At 41.4% G+C, this 24,235-nt stretch overlaps 1 protein-coding gene across 4 annotated transcripts in view; it reads right to left on the bottom strand.

Annotated features, from left to right (window-relative positions):
- Positions 1-24,235, bottom strand: part of DYNC2H1 (dynein cytoplasmic 2 heavy chain 1) — a 342,439-nt gene that overhangs the window by 226,395 nt on the left and 91,809 nt on the right. For all 4 annotated transcript variants that reach the window (XR_006193953.1, XR_006193954.1, XM_042906646.1 and 1 more), the window contains exons 50-58: positions 23,746-23,854; positions 21,105-21,218; positions 19,780-19,922; positions 16,544-16,628; positions 14,694-14,848; positions 12,833-12,970; positions 3,724-3,837; positions 1,963-2,123; positions 553-676 (exon numbers count right to left, since the gene is read on the bottom strand). Coding sequence is in view for 2 of the 4 variants with exons in the window: in XM_042906646.1 (XP_042762580.1) it covers positions 553-676; positions 1,963-2,123; positions 3,724-3,837; positions 12,833-12,970; positions 14,694-14,848; positions 16,544-16,628; positions 19,780-19,922; positions 21,105-21,218; positions 23,746-23,854 (1,143 nt within the window). In the remaining 2 variants the exon portion in view is untranslated. The remainder of the gene's footprint in view (positions 1-552; positions 677-1,962; positions 2,124-3,723; positions 3,838-12,832; positions 12,971-14,693; positions 14,849-16,543; positions 16,629-19,779; positions 19,923-21,104; positions 21,219-23,745; positions 23,855-24,235) is intronic.

Raw genomic sequence — 24,235 nt, 5'->3', positions numbered from 1 at the left:
CTTATTATAAATTATTATAAATTATTATGTCTGTCCACAATGATGTTCAAGCATCAATTCTTCCTCCTCTGTACATGGGACACAACTTTATTAGAAAAAAGCAATTCGGAAACCATTGCTATTAGTGCCAGAGACAATGCACATGACACGTTGAATAAGAGATCTCAAAAAAATACCGGAATCATGTAACTGAACCTATTCACTGAAAAGAGACACAAGAATCCTAACAGAGATATCTGGTCTTATCTAACAAATACACAGGAAGAAGGAAAAGCAGACCAGGCAAGTTGGAGGTTAAGAAATGACAGACTGAGAATTTACAGCACAAAGATTCAAAAACCACTTACAATAAATGTGCACCCCAGACCCAACCTGGATTCCGGTCCACCCGTTGGTAAATGCTTCTGACACGTAACATCTACAGCTTATTTTTTTTTAACTTTTAGTTTCCAGGCAATATAAATAACCAATAACTTAAAGTTATCACATTTTAACAAGCAGAATATTATACAGTATGGAAAAGGAATTGGCAGAATAACTGTTAACAATTACCTTTGAATCAAAAGATCCTTTATTTTTATAAAGAAGTTCTTCAACACTGTGTCTTATCTCCTTTGGAATATTTCGTGCATCAAAGGTTGCTATGTCGTCTCTCACACCTCTTTTCGCAAGGAAACTAAAATTACAGCATATTACTTAAAGTGAGGCTACATAACATTTGCTATTTCTGATGAGCATACCAACGTCACAAAATGGTACATACAATACGTTCAATCTGTTAGTTCTCAAACAACAGGGTACTAATGTATCCCAGCTTCTAATGCAGTATCTGTCGTTTCTATAGACGACAAGGAAGAGCTCCAGGAAGATCCACCGCAGCCTTTCCTGGGTTCTGTGAACAACTTGGAGCAGTGAAATGAAGGGGTCACAGTCCTTTCATTTTACCCACATCCCTTTCTGAGAACCGCCAGGTACGTGCACGTTCTAGGAGATGTCAGAAAAGTTCCTGACTCTTTTCTAAGAAAGGTATTTTCAGCTGTGCCCTCGACCACATCCCCTTCCCATCTCTAGACAGGAAAGGACTCTACTGTCAACCTCCATGCTACCGCGGACCACGCATCGGAACAAAGCCCATCATGCTGTTGCAACGTAAGCTCCGGAGCTATCTGGCTGCATATTTAGTTCTCACACAGCCTCTTCTCTTCCAGCTCACATCTGTACTGTTCCGGGGCTCCCGCCTCTGTTTCTGTCCTCTGACCCTAACAATAGTGGCTATATTTTCTTCGTCAGTGAATCACAGTAAACACAATGCTCTGTAATGTGTGAGGACCAAAGAAGTGTATTTACTGAGATGTTCTTCAAGATTTCCAGGCATTCCTTTCTCCTCTTTGGACACTTAAAATAATCCCTTATTATGGGTAAAAACATAGATGTTGCATGATTTTATAAAGTATCTTGAAATATGATGGCAAAGTGTATACTAGGCAATTAATGAAACAGTGTGAAAAGCAACAAAAGAAATATTTAAAAATACGAAGGATGGGGCGCCTGGGTGGCTCAGTCAGTTAAGCGTCCAACTTTGGCTCAGATCACGGTCTCACGGTTTGTGAGTTCAAGCCCCGTGTTGGGCTCTGTGCTGACAGCTCGGAGCCTAGAACCTCCTTCGGATTCTGTGTCTCCCTCTCTCTCTGCCCCTCACATTCTCATGCTTTCTTTCAATAATAAATAAACATTAAAAAAAATAAAAAAATAAAAATATGAAGGATGGGTGCCTGGCTGGCTCAGTCAGTACAGCATGTGACTCTGGATCGTGGGGTTGTGGGTTCAAGCCCTACACTGGGTGTAGAGATTCCTTACAAATAAAATCTTTAAAACTAAATGAATAATACATACATACATAAAAATGTGAATGTGTACTTCATAGGGGAAATAATAAAATTCTTCACAAATTCAAAAACTTACCTTTTCATGCTCACCCAAGATGTATCAAAGATCCCCATCAGCCTTAAAACACCCTCAAGAATGTCTCTGATGATGTCAGGTGGCATGCGCAGTGAGCGAATTTCTGAAAGAGATTCTGGCTTGATGTTTCCAACTGCTAGTTTAGCTTCATTGACTAGAGGCTAAAAAGACAAAGGGCCTTATTACTTTCAAAATTATGTATATAAAAATCATTACCTCTTTACAAATTATTGAATATTTGTCATTTTATTAAAAATAACTGTAGGGGGCGCCTGGGTGGCTCAGCCGGTTATGCATCTGACTTGGGCTGAGGTCATGATCTCAGGGTTCCTGAGTTTGAGCTTAGCATCCAGCTCTGTGCTGACAGTTCAGAGCTTAGAGCCTGCTTCGGATTCTGGGTCTCCCTCTCTCTCTGCCACCCCTCCCCTACTTGCACTCTGTCTCTCTCTCTCAAAAATAAATGTTAAAATTTTTTTTAATAACTCTAGTTACTAATATCCTTTTTCTTCAAATATCAAAATGCTTTAAAACACACAAAATACAAAATCTTTAAGTTCTTACCACCATAACTGCAATAGTCTAATTTAGAAAATTCAATTTGTTTTGAGACAATTTGCTATTTTTTCCTTCAAAATTTTATTTAAATTTTAGTTAACATGCAGTGCACTGTTGGTTTAAGAAGTAGAATTCAGTGATTCATCACTTACACACGATACTCAGTGCCCATCATCAGGTGTCCTCCTTAGTGCCCATCTCCCACCCACTCCATCAACCCTGTTTGTTCTCCATCATTAAGAGCCTCCTGTGGTTTGTTTCCCTGTCTGTCCCCCTCCCCTCCCACACTTTTTTTTTTTAATGTTTATTTATTTTTGACAGAGAGAGAGAGACAGAGCATGAGCGGGGGAGGGGCAGAGAGAGAGGGAGACACAGAATCAGAAGCAGGCTCCAGGCTCTCAGTTGTCAGCATAGAGCCCGACGCGGGGCTCGAACTCACAGATCACGAGATCATGACCTGAGCCGAAGTCGGATGCTCAACCGAATGAGCCACCCAGGCACCCCATCCCCTCCCATACTTTGATCTGTTTTGTTCCTTACATTCCTCATACTGGGAAGTCATATGGTATTTGTCTTTCTCTTATTTCACTTAGCATAATCCACTCTAGCTCCAACCACATTACTGCAAATGGACAATTTGCCATTTTCAAGAGCCTCCTTATATTCTAAGATAAGCTGGCTAACCTAGTGAGGAACCAAAAAAAAAAAAAAAAAAAGAGCCTAAGACTTTGACTTGATTTCCCTACAATGCATTTTTCTTCTCAGACAACACGGCTTGTGAAAAACAAAGATGGTTTTTGATGACTACTGGTTCATTCACTGACTTTACCTGGTGGACCCTCCATCTTGCTTTTCTTCTACAAATAATACCCTGATTGAAAGCCACAGTTGGTAATATTGTTAGAAAATAAGTCAAGAAGTAATGTTTGAACTCCTAGACACCACTGGTAGTCAAAAATGGCTCTTACCATTTTTCGGGGGTTTTTTTTTTCATGTTTATTTTTATTTTTGACAGAGAGAGCATGAGCAAGAGCAGGGAAGGAGGAGGGTCAGAGAGTAAGAATCCCAAGCAGGCTCTGCACTGACAGCACAGAGTCGGACATGGGGCTCGAACCCACGAACCGTGAGATCATGACCTGAGCCAAAATCAGACACTCAACTGACGGAGCCACCCAGGTGCCCCACGAAATTTCCTTTGTAGCTTACCTGTACTTCTTTTAACTCATCATCAATTTTGTTTTTTCTTTCTTCAATTTTAACAACTTCTTCTGCTATCTTGTGCTTCAGTCTTTCAAGTTCTGTCTTTTGCTCACTAGCATCCTATAGAAGTATTTATAAGGCATTCCAATTAATTTTAATGCACTCAATATTTAAAAGCATAGTATCAAAATAAGTTACTTTAAAATAACATCTTCTATTAAATACTTTTGTCATGTTAATTGACATAAGAGTTTCTAAAATGCCTGGGAAACCGAAGATATAATTTACTGTATATTTATCATCAGGAGGTTTCTCTGCTTTACTTTAGTTTTTTCTGAATAGCAAAGCAATAAATGCTATTTATATAAAAATCAACTCAGAAATGCATAATGTATAAAATTATAATACACATTTAACACTTGCAATAAATAACCCAGAGAAGTTAGTACTATCATGTTCATTTCATAAACTAAAAACAAATTCTTCTATAATTCTAACAGTAAAGACTAACTCTTAGGGACTAATTACATTATATTGCAAGTTTGTGTTTCTACACTTTTAGACAAAAATTAATTGAAATCATGACAATAATACGATGGCGAATAATCAACAAAAATTACTACAGATTCAAAAAACACTAAGTCATGAACTCTTTGTTCCTGAAAGCAAATATCAAGGGTCCCACCTACATGAAAATGCTATGAATCGTTGTGAATGTCCGTATTTGGTTTATCTGTACTAACTGAAAATCCAAAGAGGAAATCCGTCAAGAAACCTTTCACAAGCACTCGCCTCAGTGGTTCTCAACTCGATTATAATCACAAGGAATGTCCTGTGTTCTATTGCCAAATATATTGAAATAGACTGGATGCAACTGAAGCACAGAACTGTTTAAAGACTTGTCAGGTGGCTCCAATCCGTGGCCCAAACGGAGACTCACTGAGGAGTGGACCCTTGCTTCCCCCTGCCCTTCCTGGGAGGCACCTTCCACACCAGCTCAGGTGGAACTGTCCCCGGGCCACAAGCCTTCCCACCTGCACATCTCCCCCTCGCTGCTCAGGAGGAAGTCGTTTTCTCCACCTCCACATAGGAGCCGCCAAAGGCCCAGCTCATGTGTTGCTTGTTTTATTAGCCTACTCTACCAACTGGAGGTTCTCCCTATTGTGAGATTTTATAGCATTTATTTCTTGTTTTTCTTATGTCACAAACCTAGAGCTCCAAGTTTGGAAATTACACAGTTGGATACTTAAGCTGTCTGTCCACAGTACCTTTTTATAACAGAAAATGTCAGCTATTCATAATTAAGAACAATTACCAACTTACGAGATGCACAGTGATTCTTTCTAGTCTCTGCTAGGCAATAATTAGCCACAGTCTTAGGAAAACCTCTTCTAGGAAGGGCCCAAACAGAGAAAGGGCATGGCGGCCAGCGTACCCGTCTCCAGCCCACTAGTGTGAGACCACACAGGCACACAGTGCTATGGCCCTCTAGTAAACACACAGTTACCAACACTATTATCCCCTACAGAGCTTTCACTTTTTTCATATTCCAAATTACTCTTTAAAGGTAAGTATTTGACAGATTTTTTTAAACAATAAATATAGCTGGCTGCTTTACAAAAAATATCCGTATTAATTTGGTTCCAAAATACCCTGAGGAAAAAAACATGCTAAAGTTTTATAATATGAAAATTACATTTGATTTTCCTATTACATTACTCACCAGGTCAGGTACTCAATAACATTATCTTGGAAACATTGAATGTGTACATAACCGTCACGTTTCTGGAAATGTTACTGCCTTTGAGAATGACCACATGCATCAAAGATGGTCTTAACTGGACCACTCGGGACCTTCCAGACAACCCTCCCATGAAGCTCACACCCCCACAGTCCATCCAACCCTCAGATTGCCAGTGAGGATGAGCACACTTAAGAAGAAATCTTCTTTATCATGCTACTGGAAGTCGAAAGAAAGCTGGAGTAGCCATACTTCTATCAGACAAACTAGACTTTAAATTAAAGGCTGGAACAAGAGATGAAGAAGGGCATTATATAATAATTACGAGGTCTATCCATCAGGAACAGCTAACAATTATAAATATCTATGTGCCAAATATGGGAGCCCCCAAAATATATAAAACAATTAATCACAAACATAAGCAACCTTATTGATAAGAATGTGGTAACTGCAGGGGACTTTAACACTCCACTGACAACAATAGATCATCTAGACACAGGACCAATAAAGAAACAAGGGCCCTGAATGATACATTGGATCAGATGGACTTGACAGATATATTTAGAACTCTGCACCCCAAAGCAACAGAATATACTTTCTTCTCAAGTGCACATGGAACATTCTCCAAGATAGGTCACATATGGGTCACAAAACAGCCCTTCATAAGTATAAGAGAATTGAGATCATACCATGCACACTTTCAGACCACAATGCCATGAAACTTGAAATCAACCACAGGGAAAATTCTGGAAAACCTCCAAAAGCATGGAGGTTAAAGAACACCCTACTAAAGAATGAATGGGTCAACCAGGCAGTTAGAGAAGAAATTAAAAAATATATGGAAACAAATGAAAATGAAAATACAACAATCTAAACGCTTTGGGATGCAGCATAGGCAGTTCTGAGAGGAGAATACATTGCAATTCAGGCCTATCTCAACAAGAAAAATCCCAAACACAAAATCTAACAGCACACCTAAAGGAAACAGAAGCAGAGCAGCAAAGACACTCCAAACCCAGCAGAAGAAGAGAAATAATAAAGATGAGAGCAGAAATAAACAATATAGAATCTAAAAAAACTGGAGAGCAGATCAACGAAACCAAGAGTTGGTTTTTTGAAAAAATAAACAAAATTGATAAACCTCTAGCCAGGCTTCTCAAAAAGAAAAGGGAGATGACCCAAATAGATAAAATCATGAATGAAAATGGAATTATTACAACCAATCCCTCAGAGATACAAGCAATTATCAGGGAATACTATGAAAAACTATATGCCAACAAACTGGACAACCTGGAAGAAATGGACAAATTCCTAAGCACCCACACACTTCCAAAACTCAAACAGGAAGAAATAGAAAACTTGAATAGACCCATCACCAGCAAAGAAATGGAATCAGTTATCAAAAATCTCCCAACAAATAAGAGTCCAGGACCAGATGGCTTCCCTGGGGAATTCTACCAGACATTTAAAGCAGAGATAACACCTATCCTTCTCAAGCTGTTCCAAAACCTAGAAAGGGAAGGGAAACTCCCAGACTCATTCTATGAAGCCAGCATTACTTTGATTCCCAAACCAGACAGAGACCCAGCCAAAAAAGAGAACTACAGGCCAATAACCCTGATGAATATGGATGAAAAAATTCTCAATAAGATACTAGCAAGTCGAATTCAACAGCATATAAAAAGAATTATTCAACATGATCAAATGGGATTCATTCCTGGGATGCAGGGCTGGTTCAATATTCGCAAATCAATCAATGTGATACATCACATTAATAAAACAAAAGATAAGAACCATATGATCCTGTCAATCGATGTAGAAAAAGCATTTGACAAAATTCAGCATCCTTTCTTAATAAAAACCCCCAAGAAAGTTCAGGATAGAAGGAACACACTTAAACATCATAAAAGCCATTTATGAAAAGCCCACAACTAATATCATGCTCAATGGGGAAAAACTGAGAGCTTCCCCCTGAGATCAGGAACATGACAGGGATGTCCACTCTCACTGCTGTTGTTTAACATAGTGTTGGAAGTTCTAGCATCAGCAATCAGACAACAAAAGGAAATCAAAGGCTTCAAAATTGGCAAAGATGAAGTCAAGCTTTCACTTTTTGCAGATGACCTGATATTATACATGGAAAACCCGACAGACTCCACCAAAAGTCTGCTAGAACTGATACATGAATTCAGCAAAGTCGGAGGATACAAAATCAATGTACAGAAATCAGTTGCATTCTTATGCACTAATAATGAAGCAACAGAAAGACAAAGAAAAGGATCTCATTCAGAATTGCACCAAGAATCATAAAATACCTAGGAATAAACCCAACCACAGATGTAAAAGATCTGTATGCTGAAAACTACAGAAAGCTTATGAAGGAAATTGAAGAAGGTACAAAGAAATGGAAAAACATTCCACGCTCATGGATTGGAAGAATAAATATTCTTAAAATGTCAATGGGGTGCCTGGGTGGCTTGGTCGGTTAAGCGTCCGACTTCAGCTCAGGTCATGATCTCACGGTCCGTGAGTTCGAGCCCCGCGTTGGGCTCTGTGCTGACAGCTCAGAGCCTGGAGCCTGTTTCAGATTCTGTGTCTCCCTCTCTCTCTGCCCCTCCCCTGTTCATGCTCTCTCTCTGTCTCAAAAATAAATAAACGTTAAAAAAAAAAAAATTAAAAAAAAAAAGTCAATACTACGCAAAGCAATCTACACATTCAATGCAATCCCAATCAAAATTGCACCAGCATTCTTCTCAAAGCTAGAACAAGCAATCCTAAAATTTGTATGGAACCACAAAAGACCCCAAATAGCCAAAGTAATTTTGAAGAAGACAACCAAAGCGGGAGGCATCACAATCCCAGACTTTAGTCTCTACTACAAAGCTGTCATCATCAAGACAGCATGGTATTGGCACAAAAACAGACACATAGACCAAGGGAATAGAATAGAGACTCCAGAATTGGACCCACAAATGGATGGCCAACTAATCTTTGACAAAGCAGGAAAGAATATACAATGGAAAAAAGACAGTCTCTTTAACAAATGGTGCTGGGAGAAATGGAAAGCAACATGCAGAAGAATGAAACTAGACCACTTTCTTACACCATTCACCAAAATAAACTCAAAATGGATGAAGGACCTGAATGTGAGACAGGAAACCATCAAAACCCTAGAGGAGAAAGCAGGAAAAAAAACCTCTCTGACCTCAGCCATAGCAATTTCTTACTTGAAACATCCCCAAAAGCAAGGGAATTAAAAGCAGAAATGAACTATTGGACCTCATGAAGATAAAAAGCTTCTTTACAGCAAAGGAAACAATCAACAAAACTAAAAGGCAACCAACGGAATGGGAAAAGATATTTGCAAATGACATATCAGACAAAGGGCTAGTATCCAAAATCTATAAAGAACTCACCAAACTCCGCACCCGAGAAACAAATAAGCCAGTGAAGAAATGGGCAAAAGACATGAATAGACACTTCTCTAAAGAAGACATCCGGATGGCCAACAGGCACATGAAAAGATGCTCAAAGTCACTCCTCATCAGCGAAATACAAATCAAAACCACACTGAGATACCACCTCACGCCAGTCAGAGTGGCCTAAGATGAACAAATTAGGAGACTACAGATGCTGGAGAGGATGTGGAGAAACGGGAACCCTCTTGCACTGTTGGTGGGAATGCAAATTGGTGCAGCCACTCTGGAAAGCAGTGTGGAGGTTCCTCAGAAAATTAAAAATAGACCTACCCTATGACCCAGCAGTAGCACTGCTAGGAATTTACCCAAGGGATACAGGAGTACTGATGCATAGGGGCACTTGTAGCCCAATGTTTACAGCAGCACTCTCGACAATAGCCAAATTATGGTAAGAGCCTAAATGTCCATCAACTGATGAATGGAGAAAGAAGTTGTGGTTTATATACACAATGGAATACTACGTGGCAAGGAGAAAAAACGAAATGTGGCCTTTCGTAGCAACATGGATGGAATTGGAGAGTGTTATGCTAAGTGAAATAAGTCATACAGAGAAGCACAAATACCATATGTTTTTACTCTGATGTGAATCCTGAGAAACTTAACAGAAGGCCATGGGGGAGGGGAAGGAAAAAAAAAGTTACAGAGAGGGAAGGAGGCAAACCATAAGAGACTCTTAAAAACTGAGAATAAACTGAGGGTTAATGGGGGTGGGAGGGAGGGGAAAGTAGGTGATGGGCATTGAGGAGAGCACCTGTTGGGATGAGCACTGTGTGCTATATGGAAATCAATTTGATAATAAATTTCATATAAAAAAAAAAAGAAGAAGAAATCATCTTTTGGGGTGCCTGCATGGCTCAGTCATTTACGTGTCTGGTTCTTGATTTCACCTCAGGTCATGATCCCAGGGTCATGGGCTGGAGTCCTGCATAGGATCCACACTATCAGAGTGGAACCTGCTTGGGATTCTCTCTCCCTCTCTCTCTCAAAATAAACAAACAGTAAAAAAAAAAAAAAAAAAAAAAAAAAAAAAAAAAAAAAAAAAAAAAAAAAAAGAGAGAGAGAGGACAAGGAGAAAAGCAGTAAGAAAAGATATTTGGGAAACATAAGGTCGCATCAAGTATCCTATGAGAGCTAAGTGGAGGCAACTCAACAATGACACAAACCAACAAGAAAGCACACTGCCACAAGCAGACATTCAGAGGTTGAAAAAAAAAAACTAATAATATGGTCACAGAAATGAAAAACTAACAGGAAAATTAGAAAATGAAGAATTTTAAAGGAAGTGAGCAAAAAGAGAAGAAAAAAGGTGAGAAAAGGAGAAAATTAGCGAACAAGGCAGGAAGTCCAAAGTGCAAGTAATGGGGATTCTAGAAAGTGAAGACAGACAGGGAGGTACAGAAGCACCATCAGAATAATGTAAGGACACTTCCCTGAACTGGAGGACAGAAGTGTTCTGGTGCAAAGAATCCACATTGTGTCCAACACAGTGAACGAAAATAAACTTGTATCAAGGCAGATCATGTCACTTTCAGAACAATGAAAACACAAATCTAAAAAACCTCAAGAGAGGAAAAAAGAAAAAGATCACCGCAAAAGGATCAGAACTTAACCTAACTTTGAGAACTTCAGTCACAAGAGAAGTTGGAAGGAACTGGAGTAACACTTTCAATGTCTGAAAACAAAGGGATTATATTTTCTTCCTGACCAATGATGTTGAGCATCCCTTCATGAGTTTACTGGCCCTTCTTCTTTCACACAGGGTACGTTCAAATATTTTGGCCATCTTTAAATTAGATGTTTTATTATTATTGTGTACATCACGGTTTCTATTTTGGATACAAGTGATTTATCAAATTTATGTTTTGTAACTAATTTCTCCCAGTCTGTGATTTGCCTCTTAATTTTCTTCAGAGCTTTTTTCACAGAGCCTAAGTTTTTAATTTTGATAAGGTCCAATTTATCAAATTTTTTCTTGTTCTATTTTAGTATCACATCTAAAAAATCTTTGTCTCATCCAATATCTTCAACATTTTCTCCTGTTTTCTTCAAAAGTTTTATAATTTCTGGTATACATTTAGATCTACGATCCATACTGAGTTTTAATTTTTATACAAGTTTAAGGTAAAGATCTGTTTTTTGTTCTCTTCCTGGATATCCAAATATCATTAAAAAAAACAATCTTTTCACCATTTAACTGGCATTTTGTATAAAATCTATCAACTATGTACACATTCATCTATTTCTGACCTCCATAATGCTCGAGTGACCCTGTAGGAGTCATTACACCCATGTCATGCTTCCTTGACCACCACAGCTCAGTAGTAAGTCTTTAAATCATAAGTCCTCCAACTTTATTATTTTGTGAGTTTTTGTGCCATTTACTTTTATTGAAATTTATACATTAATCTAGTGACTATTGAAGTTAATTAAAAGAGACATTAGACTTGCAGTAAGGTTAATAGTCACCAACATGAAGATGGACAAACATACATAAGACCTAATCAAGGAGGTAAACGAACAATTCAGTGATTCATTAAAGGTAAGGATTGAGGGGCACCTGGGTGGCTCAGTTGGTTAAGCGTCTGATTTCAGCTCAGGTCATGATCTCGCAGTTTGTGAGTTGGACCCCCACGTCGGGCTCTGTGCTGACAGCTCAGAGCCTGGAGCCTGTTTTGGATTCTGTGTCTCCCTCTCTCTCTCTGCCCCTCCTCCACATGCACTGTGTGGGTGTCTCTCTCTCTCAAAAATAAATAAACATTAAAAAAAAAAAAGGTAGGAATTGAGAGAACAGAAGTCCAATATAAGTTTTCAGTTCTGTCTTGAATAATTAGCTATAATGTCAGTAACACAAAAAATTACAGAGGTTGGCAAGGATGCAGAGAAAGGGGAACCCTCTTGCACTGCTGATGGGAATGCAAACTGGTGTGGCCACTCTGGAAAACAGTATGGAGTTACCTCAAAAAATTAAAAATAGAACTACCTACATCCCAGCAATTGGGCTAGTAGGTTTTTACCCAAAGAACACAAAAATACCAACTCAAAGGGACACATGCACCCCAATGTTTCTAGCAGCACTATCGACAATAACCAAAGTATGGAGAGAGCCCAAGTGTCCATCACCTGACAAATGGATAAAAAAGACGTGGTTTATGTATACAATGGAATACTACTCAGCCATAATATTCATGAGACTTCTAAGAAGACACGTTTACTAGAACACTGCATATTTTAGTCTGAGGCCAGGATGAGGGAGTAGGGCTGAAGGATAAAAACGATGAATTTGGTGGTAGTCAGTACAGAGTCGGCAGGAAAGAGGCCAAGACAAGAACACCCTGAGAGGGCGTGCAGACACAACCCACGACCTGGGCAAAGAAGACTTTCAAAGAAATCTCCTCTGAAAGGTTCAACCGTCAACAAAGGTTCATTGAAGACAATGGCAGAAAGGTGACACCATCAAAACATAACCATGAAAGTATAAATGAAATGAATAAAGACTTATTTCTTAAATCCTGAAAATATTAAAGGCAGGAGGAAAAAAATCCTTGAAGCCTGAAGAGATAATTTTAAGAAAAATAAAGACATACAACAGAGGGTGAACAAATAAAATTGTTTACAGACACATCTACGCCAACCTAAAATGTTTATATTTGCATATTTATAGGGTTTAGATAAATTAGTGTATGGTGAATTGAGAAAAATATAGTTACGATTTTAAAATAACATGGGAAACTGTATCACTCTTTCCAAAAAGCTCAGTGTTTAATACCATCAGTGTGACTCAGCAGACAAGAAGTATTTTTTATATCCACATAAGTAGAAATGTAATTTCTCCCGGTACTGATCAAGTGGAAATGGTCTCCCTACCGCCCGCATCTCTGCGCCCCAGAAACATCACCTGCATCGACACCGTGATCTCCTGAAGGGCGGCGTCTGCTTCGTCTTGCTTCGTCTTTAATAACACACTTTGCTCGCCAGCTTTTCTGTTCAGCTCATCCACAAGAGCTTTAGCTTCATTCAGTTTAGACACACCAGCCTGCATCGGTAAGATATGGACTGGCAGATGATCAATAAAGTATAGACTGGCAGATGATCAATAAAATACGGACTGATAGACGATCGATAAACTATGGACTGGTAGACAATCAATAAAATACGGACTGGTAGACGATCGATAAAATATGGACTGGTAGACGATCGATAAAATATGGACTGGTAGACGAACGATAAAATATGGACTGGTAGATCATTGATAAAATATGGACTGATAGACGATCAATAAAATATGGATTGGTACGTGATCGATAAAATATGGACTGGCATTAAAAACAGGTATTACATACACACACAGTAAATAAAACCTGTAAGAAACCATCAAGAAAAAATGTGTGTACACATCAAACACTTGCAAGTGAACTTGGGTTTCTCCTTACTGCCAGTTATGACTTATTCAACCACACACCCAGTAAGATGTAGTAAAAGACTCCACAGAGGCATTAAAACACGCGCGCGCGCGCGCACACACACACACACAGATTTTATAGTATCACAGTAAACGTGAACAGATCGACACATATTTGGCAGCTTGAAGACCAGGATTTTTACCCACTGCGTTCTGAGAGAGGAAACAGAGCAAGGAAAAAGTCCATAAACCTTCTCCATTGTTCAGTCTCACTGAGTAAAAGGACTCAAGGACTAGTCTTCTTATCCTGGACATCATTTGGTTCTGTCTGTCCAGTAGCTACCTTTTTATAAGAGGCTGCCTCACATAGGGTTCTGGTGGGCTCTGAATCAAAATACCTTACCTATTCCTTGGGGAGGACATTTGACCCTGGGCTAGCCATTATGTCACCCCATCCCACTGCCCATGAATAATGAAGGAATGGACATGAAAAAAATGCCCGCTCTCCTATAATATAAGTTAGGTTTTTGTCACCTAACAAATGAGAAGATTTGGGGAGATAGTAACAGCAAAAAGGAAAAATCAACAATATTTATTGAGCACCCAACACAGAGGACGGCATCAGGCTGGCTCTCTGCGTATATATTTTATTGAATACGCTCACATACAACTGACCCAATTAAGTTGCAGGTCAACGAGTTTAAGTAATTTATCCACAGCACCAAAGAGAACTAAATCAGTACAACGACCTTTATAGTTAGTGGCTTGCTACGAATGAAAGTGTATCATTACAGAGACAGACAAAGATAACTTTTTGTCAATTGGGAGGGATCCTAGTTTATTACACTAACAGAGACTCTATGACTTTGGAAAGGAAATGCTCTCAGACAACTTCCAAGGCTGGCATTTTAATGTCACATTTAAGTTGAAGCTCTATAATTACAGAACGAAAACTGTTCATAATATACTAAGTGACAGAGATAAAAAGTATTATTTTAGGAGGTATAATTTTAATTTTAAAGGTTATTATAAAGCTTACTCTCCATGTTTTAAGACACGTTGCTGAATTTCTAAAAATGCCTTCACATTAAAGAAATTTTTAAAGATCACCAGAAACTATCAAAAGCACATAAATGCCACCCAGTGAAGAAAAGGAATAATTACTGAATCAAAAAAATTACAAAACCCTTCCTATACCTAGTGAAAACCACAGGTAGATGAGACTGTTTTAAGGCCTGTAATACCTGTAACATAGAGCAGTAGTTATTTATACTAAATATATGCCACAACCAAGGACTGTGATATAATCCTTATACCCTGTGTCTAGATGAAATGATTGGAGATAAAAATATTGTACCTGCAAATGACTTTGTCTTTTTAATAATTCCTTTTTCTTGCTGCTACTAATGGCAGAATACACACGTAAGAAGGTCATGTATCGGCTTGGTGTAGCCCCATATGCTTTACAAGATTCATGGATTAATAAAAATGATTTTAGAAAATCGGGATCAACTGGAAAGAAAAAACAAACATGACTTCATATACATACGATCCATGACGAATTAGCGAGAACAACGTGAACTGTACTTATCACACATATCTCTACCTCCGCCACTGTAAGTGGCAGACATCGTCTGTCTTCAAGGTACACACACATTCCTACGTATCTATTCACTATTCAAGCTCCCACTCTCCTTACAGATTTGAATTACTTAGGATCAGTGGTCTCTGCCCTTCCACTGTTATATATTTCCTCTGAACACTTTTATTGCTGCAAGAAAGATAAATCTGCTGTCATAACATAAATTAGTTAGAACTACATGACATGTAATCCAGAAGAAAGCACAATAAAAGCTGCTTCAATGGAAAAGAAGGATCAAACCAAGTAACATGTATCCACTGTCATCTGACACAGGGACCAGCAGGATTTCAGCAGCCAGAAAACGGAGAGTAAGGCCCCACTAGATGCAGCACGCTGTTCACTCAACACGCCATCTTCCTGTCACCGTCTCCATCCACTTCCTTCCGTGTTCTGTGCGTCAGTCCACAAAGTCCACTTCGAAGCAACGTTGAAGCCAGAACCCCTGCCTGGCACACCACAGCCATGGTGGAACCAACCCCCCCCCCCCCGCCCCGCCCCAGGGCATGGCCTGGCGCCCCGGGTCCGCTCCTTCCTCTCAGGTGACCGCAGCGGTCCCTCCACGGGTCCTCCCCACACCGACCTATTTTCCAGTAACTGACGAAAGGCATGGACCCAGAAACTTCTGTTTCCAAAACAAGACTCCGGTTACGTCTCCGCTAAAAATCTCTCCATCACCCCGCATCACCCACAAGTTGGAAGCAAAATTTCTCAGCCCCTCCTCCTCTTCCAGCTAATACCCACATGTCCATGCTCCAGCCGGTGGGCGGCGTGCAGATCCGGCCAAGTGCCTGTTCTATGCCTGCACGCAACTCACTCTTACCAGACCCCACCGCCCCAAGTGCCTGGGTGCCAGGGTCCGTCTGCTGTAACGTCTGCCAGTAAGAGGCCTCACCCTCAAGGGTACTTCCCATAAACTCCTGCCATCATTTGTCTCGCTCCAGCAGAGTTTATTTTTATAACAGAACATCATTCTTGCTACTTTTCCCTCCACCATAAGCTCCTAATCATCTCTAGTATCCAGCCCAGTACCTAATGTGAACAGAGTTCAGTAACTATTTGGTGACTAGATGATTAGAGAAATAAATTAACGAATGTGCTATGATATATAAAAAAAAGACCACATTCAAAATTATTTTGGAACTGGAAAAAACAATGAGAGTACAATTAAGAAAACATTATGTCAATGCCCAAAGAAACCACAGAACTTTCTCATGTACGAGCTGAGGACAGGACATATCTAATGGAAAGTGAAAACTTGGCCCACCAGCCAAAGACCCTGTAACAGTGGAAGCAGAACATCCTATGGTTTGGGTCAAACATCTAACTGTTTCACTGCTTAGCTGTGAACAACAGATACTGTGCTAGGTCCTATATAGAACGACATAAACACGAATTCAAAAATATAGAAAGCTTCAAAGTTCGGTTTTCCTTAAAAGAAACCTAACTTTGTTACCTTAACATTTTTCAAATTTATAATCATTGTGAATCTTTAACGAAGTTGTAATATTAGAGAATGGCAATTATTTCACAAATAAAACCCAGAGTCGATTTCATCAAAAGAGTACCTGAGTGTTTTTTCTTTTCTTCTTTCCTTTTTTTGTCACTATATTTTTCTTCACCATCTGTTTCACTGAATAACATTTCAGGTATCTAAAACAGGAAGAGCATTTCTTCAAACCTCAACTCAGTATGGAAAAGTTTACATAAATCCAATGTCAGAGGTTAAAAAAACAAACAAAAACAACCCTTTTCTCCCAGGTTTCACACCACACTCAGTGAAATAAGATAGCCATTGTCAGAAGACATGGTTTCCTAGACATGTGACACACGTCAGCCACTGATTGCAAATTAATGACAACACCTCACCTGAAAAATGATTAGACTGTAAGAAATGAGGGAAATCACAATTTGGATTAAATTACAAAATAATCACAAATACCAATTAAGACCATAAAGTAATAATAGTAAAATGCTTTTTCTGGCATCAAGGCATAAAGGAATAGGAAGGATTCTGAGGTCTCTTGACTAACAACTAAAAGCAAATGAAAATCATTTTCCTTTCCCTGGAACTGTGTTACTGTGTTACTGCACTATCACAGATAAGAAAATCACGTTTCACAAACAGATCATTATTATAGAACATACGATAATCTAGTAAGAGTACTCATTTAAGATACCAAAAAAAAAAAAAAAAAAAAAGCAAAGGAGTCTTAGTTTCCTGAGGAAAAAACTAAAGCAGAGCTCTGACATTTTTGCAACGGGAAAGCACGGGTGTGCAGGTCAAAACATCCTCTTCTGAATCTCCCAGACCGAACACATGTCACACAAAAGATCCGTCAACGGGTGAAGAACCTGAAGGCAGCAGGGTGGCCGAGCCGAGAGCACGGCGCTTTCCTCAAACGTCTTCACCGCTTTCTGCCGAAACGCCTCTGTGAGAACATTTGAAGCATGTCCCTCTAAACCCGCTCAAGTGTGTTTCTTCGGCAGCCCGCGGGCTTAACCACGGTCTGTCCCTTACGTCCGTTAGCCCGTCTGTCGGGAGCGTCTCACGACGCGCACATTCAACAGGCACAACGCTGGCCAAACGCACCTCGGCGGAGCTGGCCGGAGGAGAGTCTGTCCCCAGACCGTACGCCACCTGAGCCCGGCTCTCCTACCTGGACTGGCCCGCAGTTCCCCGTGCCTCCATCCCCCCCCCCCCCCCCCGGAGATAAAAACGGCCCTCTCTAAAGGCACCGAAAGGGCGTCTAACTCTCTGGATTCCGGCTGACACGTCAGCCTCTCGGTTCCCCGAGCTCCTCTCCTGCTCCCTTCCCCACCTCCCCCCCCCCCGCCCCCCGGCCCATCGCCCCCACCTCCAAGGGTCACATCCTGCGACCTCGTCGTCCGCGGTGCCAGAAATCCCGTCTTAACATTCAAAACCTAGACGGGCATGGTTGCTACCCCCTGCCTTCCGCTCCCCATCCGTCTCTCTCTCCCTCACGAGAGGTGACGGGACTCGCTCTCTCCAGCCCCCCTCCTCCTCTTCTCTCTGGGGCACATTCCAAGACGGCCTTTTCCACCGCCGCCTGACGCTGCCTGACGCTGCCTGACGCTGCCTGACGCTGCCTGACGCTGCCTGACGCTGCCTGACGCTGCCTGACGCTGCCTGACGGCGGTCACCCACGGCCCCGCGCCGCTGCCCGCTTCCCAGAGCGCCCCCTCCGCGGCCGTGGCGGCGCCGCCTCTGCACGCCCCCCTGGGAACGGCCAAGAGCCGCGGCGGGGCCCTGAACGTCTCCCGCGGGTGTCCGTCAACACCCGTCCACCCCGGCGGCATCGTCGCCTCTCGCAGCTCCAGCCACCGCCTGTAGCGTGACAATCCCCAGGGTTGCATCCCCGACGTCCGGCCCCCCCCCTCGTCTCCAGGCCCCTCCAGCCACACGCCTGCTCCGCCCTGCAACGTGGACGTCCGGCGGCGTCTCGTACGAAGCACGTGGGAGACTGGAAGCCTCACGTTCTCCTCCCGACGTGCTCTTCTCAGTCACTGCTCAGGCGACTGGTCCCGCCGGGGGCTCGAGCCGACGTACCTGGAAGTATCCCGGAGCGCTCGCTTCCCTGCACACCTGTCAGCAAATCCTGCTGTTTCCGACCACCGCTCCCCCGACGTCCCCGAGGCACGGCGTCCTTTCCTCTCGCCTGCGCCTGCGCCTGCGGCAGCTTTGAAACCAGCCCGACCCTCGCCCTCTACGGTCCGTTCTCACCCTGGAAGCCAACGTAAGCGCGCTCAAACATTATTCAAATGGTCCTGCTGACAAGCCTCCAAGGGCTCCCTGGCTCGTTCCAGGGAAAGGAAAACCCGAGGCAGAGCTTCCAAAGCCCCATCCTAACGGCGGTCCTCTTACCCCCCACCCCCTCTCCAGCCGCGCTCCCTCTGAATCACTCTTGACGTCTCACTCGGCTTCCGGCTGACCCTCACAATCACCAGGCAGGCCCTCATCTCGGGGTCTTCACAAAGCAAGCGGCCCCCGAGACCCCCCCCCCCCCCGACACTGTGACTCCCACCAGGGCGGGACCGGTGTCTGCTTTTTCTCTGCTGTGACCCAACGTGCAGAACGGCGGCACCTGTAACACACCCAGTAATTACTACTTCTGGAAGCCCCTCGTTCGCGGGACCTCCTCAGACTAGAATGACTCTCCTGTCCTTTGCTTGCGGAAATCTAACTAAAATGTTATCTCTTCCGGAAAACCCCATCCATTATCCCAAATCACATTCCTCCCTCTGACTCATGGTCTGACTCAGCAGTCTGTACCTCGATCACCCAAAAATGAAGAAATGAATGGTCAAGAATATACGTACTATTCAGAGACATTAAAACTATTATGGACCAAGCACCGTAAGGTTTCCAGGCAAAGATGGTGGTACGCATTCATACTTTAAACACACTCCCCTCCAGACACTGAGCACGGCAACGGGAGATATGAAGAGATTTAAAATTCGTATTTAAAAAACTGCTAAAATTATTGCTGCAATGTTCTATTATAAGCTGGCTTATGATAGGCTAGTTAATGAAAGGAATACAATTATTAAGGTACAGTAGCTTTCTACGCAGTCCTCAACTGAGAACATAATCTTCAACGTGAACTTCTGTACTCAACTAAGGTTGAGTACAGGGCATAAAGAGAAGGGAGAGGCTTTCAAACGTGTTATGGTCAGTGGCACAATTAAGACAACATTATAACAAACACCAGAGGGAGTTGTGAAAATCAGTAACTTCAGAAAGAATATGCTTTTCATTTCCATACTTCAGGATTGAACTTACTTTCCTCATACTGCTGTCTGACCAGCCCTCCATCCACAACACCTGGCATTTTTTGTGCAAGGCTGGGTTACTCTCACAGTTTATTATGAAGTTTAAATTTGTACAATCCATTATCAAGACAATATGCAAGTTTTGCTGAATTCCTTAAAAAAAATAAGAAAATCATTATCATGCATATTATGACAATAGTAATTGGAGAAACCCTTATGTGGTCTACTTTTATGAGTTTAACAATTTCTGAAATGAAATGGTAGCTGTTACAAAAAACAAGCTATATAAAACAGTATTATACTTATGATCTTTTGTTAAAAAATACTCGTGTGTGTGTGTGCATGCGCGTGCACACACCCATGTGAAGAGAAGAGATCCAGAAGGAATTCAGGAAGAAGTGTATACTTGTGTGTGTGTGTGTGCGCGTGTATGTGTGTGTGCATGCGCACGCATGCATGTTCACGTTAAGAGAAAGATCCAGAAGGAATTCGGGAAGAAGTGTATATACCATATTGCTGTTTTGTATGTTACTTTTCAACTGTGATACTGGATTCTACTTTACAATTTTTCTTTCAACGATTTTAGTTTCAATATTCACAAGCAAATTGATCTCTGATTGTCTTTTAGGAGACATATATTTTCCCTGTTTCAATATAAATATGTCATAAAAAGGAATTTGGAAACTTTTCCTTCATTTTCTATGTTCTGAAATTGTTTCAAATAGCACTGGGATGATCTGTTTCTTAGCGATGTGGTAGAATTTCCTTGTAAATTTGACGGACAGGGAAGGGAGGGTAGCTCTCTAACAACTTCTCTATGTCAACAATAAATGGTCTTTTAGGGAAAAAAAGGAAATAAATGTAGTAGTGATGTCTGGGTGATGATATCATTGCCTATACTTACTTATTCAATTTTAGATATCTACACTGCACATAAAACTGCTTCTGTGATAATAAAAAGTTGTTTCATTAAAAAAAAAAGCATAGAGTCTCGCAAAATCTAAACAGTTTCAGAATTTTCTAAGATAGGAGGTCCTAAGCACCACTTTTACCATACAGAAAGAAAAGCAGCAAAGTAAATATTCCAAAGAACATTAGAACACTTTCTGCCTTCTCTTCTGCTAAAATTGTGCTAACATGCTTTTACTATAGGTAAGCCTTCAGGCTACTTACGTGTTTTCTAAAAGCACCGTGAAAAAGAAAAAAGTACCAAAACACCAAACAGACCCAAGATTTAAGATACCTTTGCAACCTAATTAGCAAACACAGCAAATTAAATGGTATTTATTTCACATGAACCAGAGTTTGATTGATTAACTGAATATAGTCACTTACTATATGTGAAGTAATTGAAGACTGGTCCAAAAAAACCATCCTGTGAAGCCTGATCTTTAAGAGGCAACAGCAAAGGCTCTAATTCTTCAAGGGTATAAAGTCCAGGAACTTCACCTATGGAATATTGCATTTCTTTTGAATTTTAGCTGCATACCCTAATCCAAACACATTTTACATCTACAATACCTTCTCTGTGTTTGTATTAGTCTGCTCTTATTCAAGCTGTTTCCAAAAGTACACGATCCTATCACCTCTATACTAACAAACCTACCTGTCGCCTTCATTTGATAAAACTCAGATTCCTAAGCAAGCCATTCAAGACAATGGATAATCTAGCCATCTAGCCATCTTTCCAGGTTCTCCTGCTTCTTCTCTGCCCCTCGCATTCAAGACCTTGTATTCCAGCATCTGAACTTCTGTGTGTTCCATAAATATAGTGAATCTATACCCACAGTCTTCCTCTGCCCATTCCCCCCCCCCCATATTTCCTGTTACCCTATGAGACACTCCTGTACCGACCCCCATGCCCATGAGCCTTCCCTGACTCCCGTGCACTGGGGAAGGATCTTTTTTTTCCATGTATCTAAACATATCACAGTTCAGCATTTATCACATCATGTAATTATGAAGTATTTCAATCAGCTTCTGAATTCCCAGAGGACAGATATTTGATCATGTTCAACATTTATCTTAGAGCATACTTAGCAAAGTACCTGGAACATGAATGTTTATTAGATGAATGAATGGATGGATGGATGGATAGATGGATGGATGGGTGAACTTGTATTATGAATCAGGAAAACTAACCCATAGCCCTGCTATAAGGCTACAGAGTGATGAAAGGCAAATCAAACTGGATTAAGACTATGAGTATTTAATAGAGGGCTGAATTATATCTTATTCACCTCTATAAACCCAGTATTTAGAACCAGATCTGGCACATAACAGGTGTCTAATAAATCTCTGTTAAGCGAGTATATTTAAAGTTTGCAAGAAACTCTAAGATGACCCTTGGGCCACATGTCCAAAGCAGGGCATTCATGCAGGTCCCACCACAGGCAGACCCTACTTTTCTTCAGGGTCAACTCAGAGGTGTGGGAATGCTGCCCATCCCCCAAGCTGGTACGTATCCAAACACACGCACACGCAAATCTACTCTACGTCTTGCCATAAATTTCAGCCATGCCTAGACACTTTTGACTCCTTCAAATTAACAAGAAAAGTTAGCTCTACTTACATGCGTAAACCCCCTCTATAGAAAATAAGAGTTTAAAACACAAGAAAAGAGACAAAGGTCCATTTTCTCTGAAAGTATTTTTCAAATACTTTTTTGCTAAAAATGTCGATAAAATTTAGCTTATGATTTTTGCAGTTATAACTTGATGACAACGCCCAACTTATCTTAAGATAAAAACAATAATTCCCACATCAGCGCTCATCTGCATGTTTGCTTTCACAAACAAAACAAAATGAAAAACCCCAAACAAAAAGCTGTGTATCTGGTAGACCAGTCTATCTTATCCCTAATGAAAGGCCTCCATCTAGTGACAAGGGAAGTGGTGTGCAGGAAACACAGCAGCAAGATCTCAGGAGGCTATGCTGTAAGAAGGTCCTGACACCCAAGCTTGCCCAGGACCTCTCGCTCCTACCACAGCAGCCGCACAACTTGTGCCAGAGACTGGCCGGCCACCTGTCCTCTAGAGTCCCGGTCTGCTCTCAGTGGAACATTCAGGTGTAGACACACTTTGGCCTAGAAATTAAATGTTTTCGTCAACCAAAGCTGCTAAGTTCTGGAAAAAAAAAAGAACACTTCATCTAAGAGCTTACCGGGGCCAACGCGAGCATCGCGTAGGTCTGTCTGCAAGTCTCCACAATGGATTAATCATGCAGCTGAAACTCGCTTTTAACAAGGTTTATTTTGTACTTAAATAACAAAACAATCTCGGTCCAAGTCTAAAACTAAGCCACCTCATACCAACTCTAACCTTGATTACTCATGAAGAGATTCTAATAAATTTCATAAATTCTTCAGAAAAGGGAGACACGTGGGAAACTGCAAGTGTCTTCTCCAGGAAGCCACAGAAAAGGTCAGGTGGCTCAACAGACAACAGGAGCGGACCACGATTTGGGAAACAGGAGGCCTCAGAGGCTGAAAATGTACCCGCATTCACACACCCGTACGATGGCCATTATTCAGCAACTGCACTAATGCTGGACAGTGAGGGCCCATCAGATTGTTTTCTTGTAAGTTGGACCATGTGTTTCCCTGCACACTAACTCGATTATTTCCACAGATAATAAAAGTGCTGTATTAAAGGGCACAACACATGTTTTTTAGACAAGCACTGGCTGGGAGCTTTCCCAAAAGGTAACAGCCAGCAGTCCCACCAGAAGCAGGTGAGATGGCAGCTCTTCGGAATTTTCCCCGACATTAATAATCCTGTTTCTGTAATCCTTCCGTCTCTTGGTTTTATAAAAATGAGGCTTCTCAACTCTCCAGCTATGAGAGCGTTTCACCCCATGTCAACTTAGTAAAACCCAAGCCAAATGTTCTCTGAGACATACTTTTACACAAGGTAATTTACTTGAATAATTTTTACATCACTATTTTTACTTTTCTGAATAGAAATCATGCACTTGCCTGAAGACAAGAGGCTGTTGATCATCTCCAGAAAGGTGGGATGGACTAACTGGTAGTCCTCAAGAAGTAAAACCACCTGCTGAGCTTCCACACCGGCAAGATGCAGCACCTGCACCATCACAAAATCTCATTTTGCACCAATCACACGGCAGCACGGGCACAGACTTCTGTCCTCTATGTAAGGAAACTCCTCCCCTTCCTTCTTCCTCTCCTTCCTCCTTTCCTCCTCTCTTCCTCCTCCCTTCCTCCTCCCTCCATCCTTCCTTCCTTCTTCCCTCCCTCCTTCCTCCTCCTTTCCCTCCTCCTCCCTCCGTCCCTCCTTCCTTCTCCCTCCCTTCCTTCCCTCCCTCCTTCCTCCTCTTCTTCCTTCCTCCTTCCTTCCCTCATCCCTCCTTCCTCCCCTCCCACTTTCCTCCCCCCCCCTTCCTTTTCTTCTTTGTTACCAAAACGAAAAATTAAACTCTAGCCATAGAGTTTGGAAAATAAATCC

The sequence above is a fragment of the Panthera leo genome, chromosome D1, assembly GCF_018350215.1.
Source record: "Panthera leo isolate Ple1 chromosome D1, P.leo_Ple1_pat1.1, whole genome shotgun sequence".
Lineage (NCBI taxonomy): Eukaryota > Metazoa > Chordata > Mammalia > Carnivora > Felidae > Panthera > Panthera leo.
This window is presented reverse-complemented; position numbering and strand designations above follow the sequence as displayed.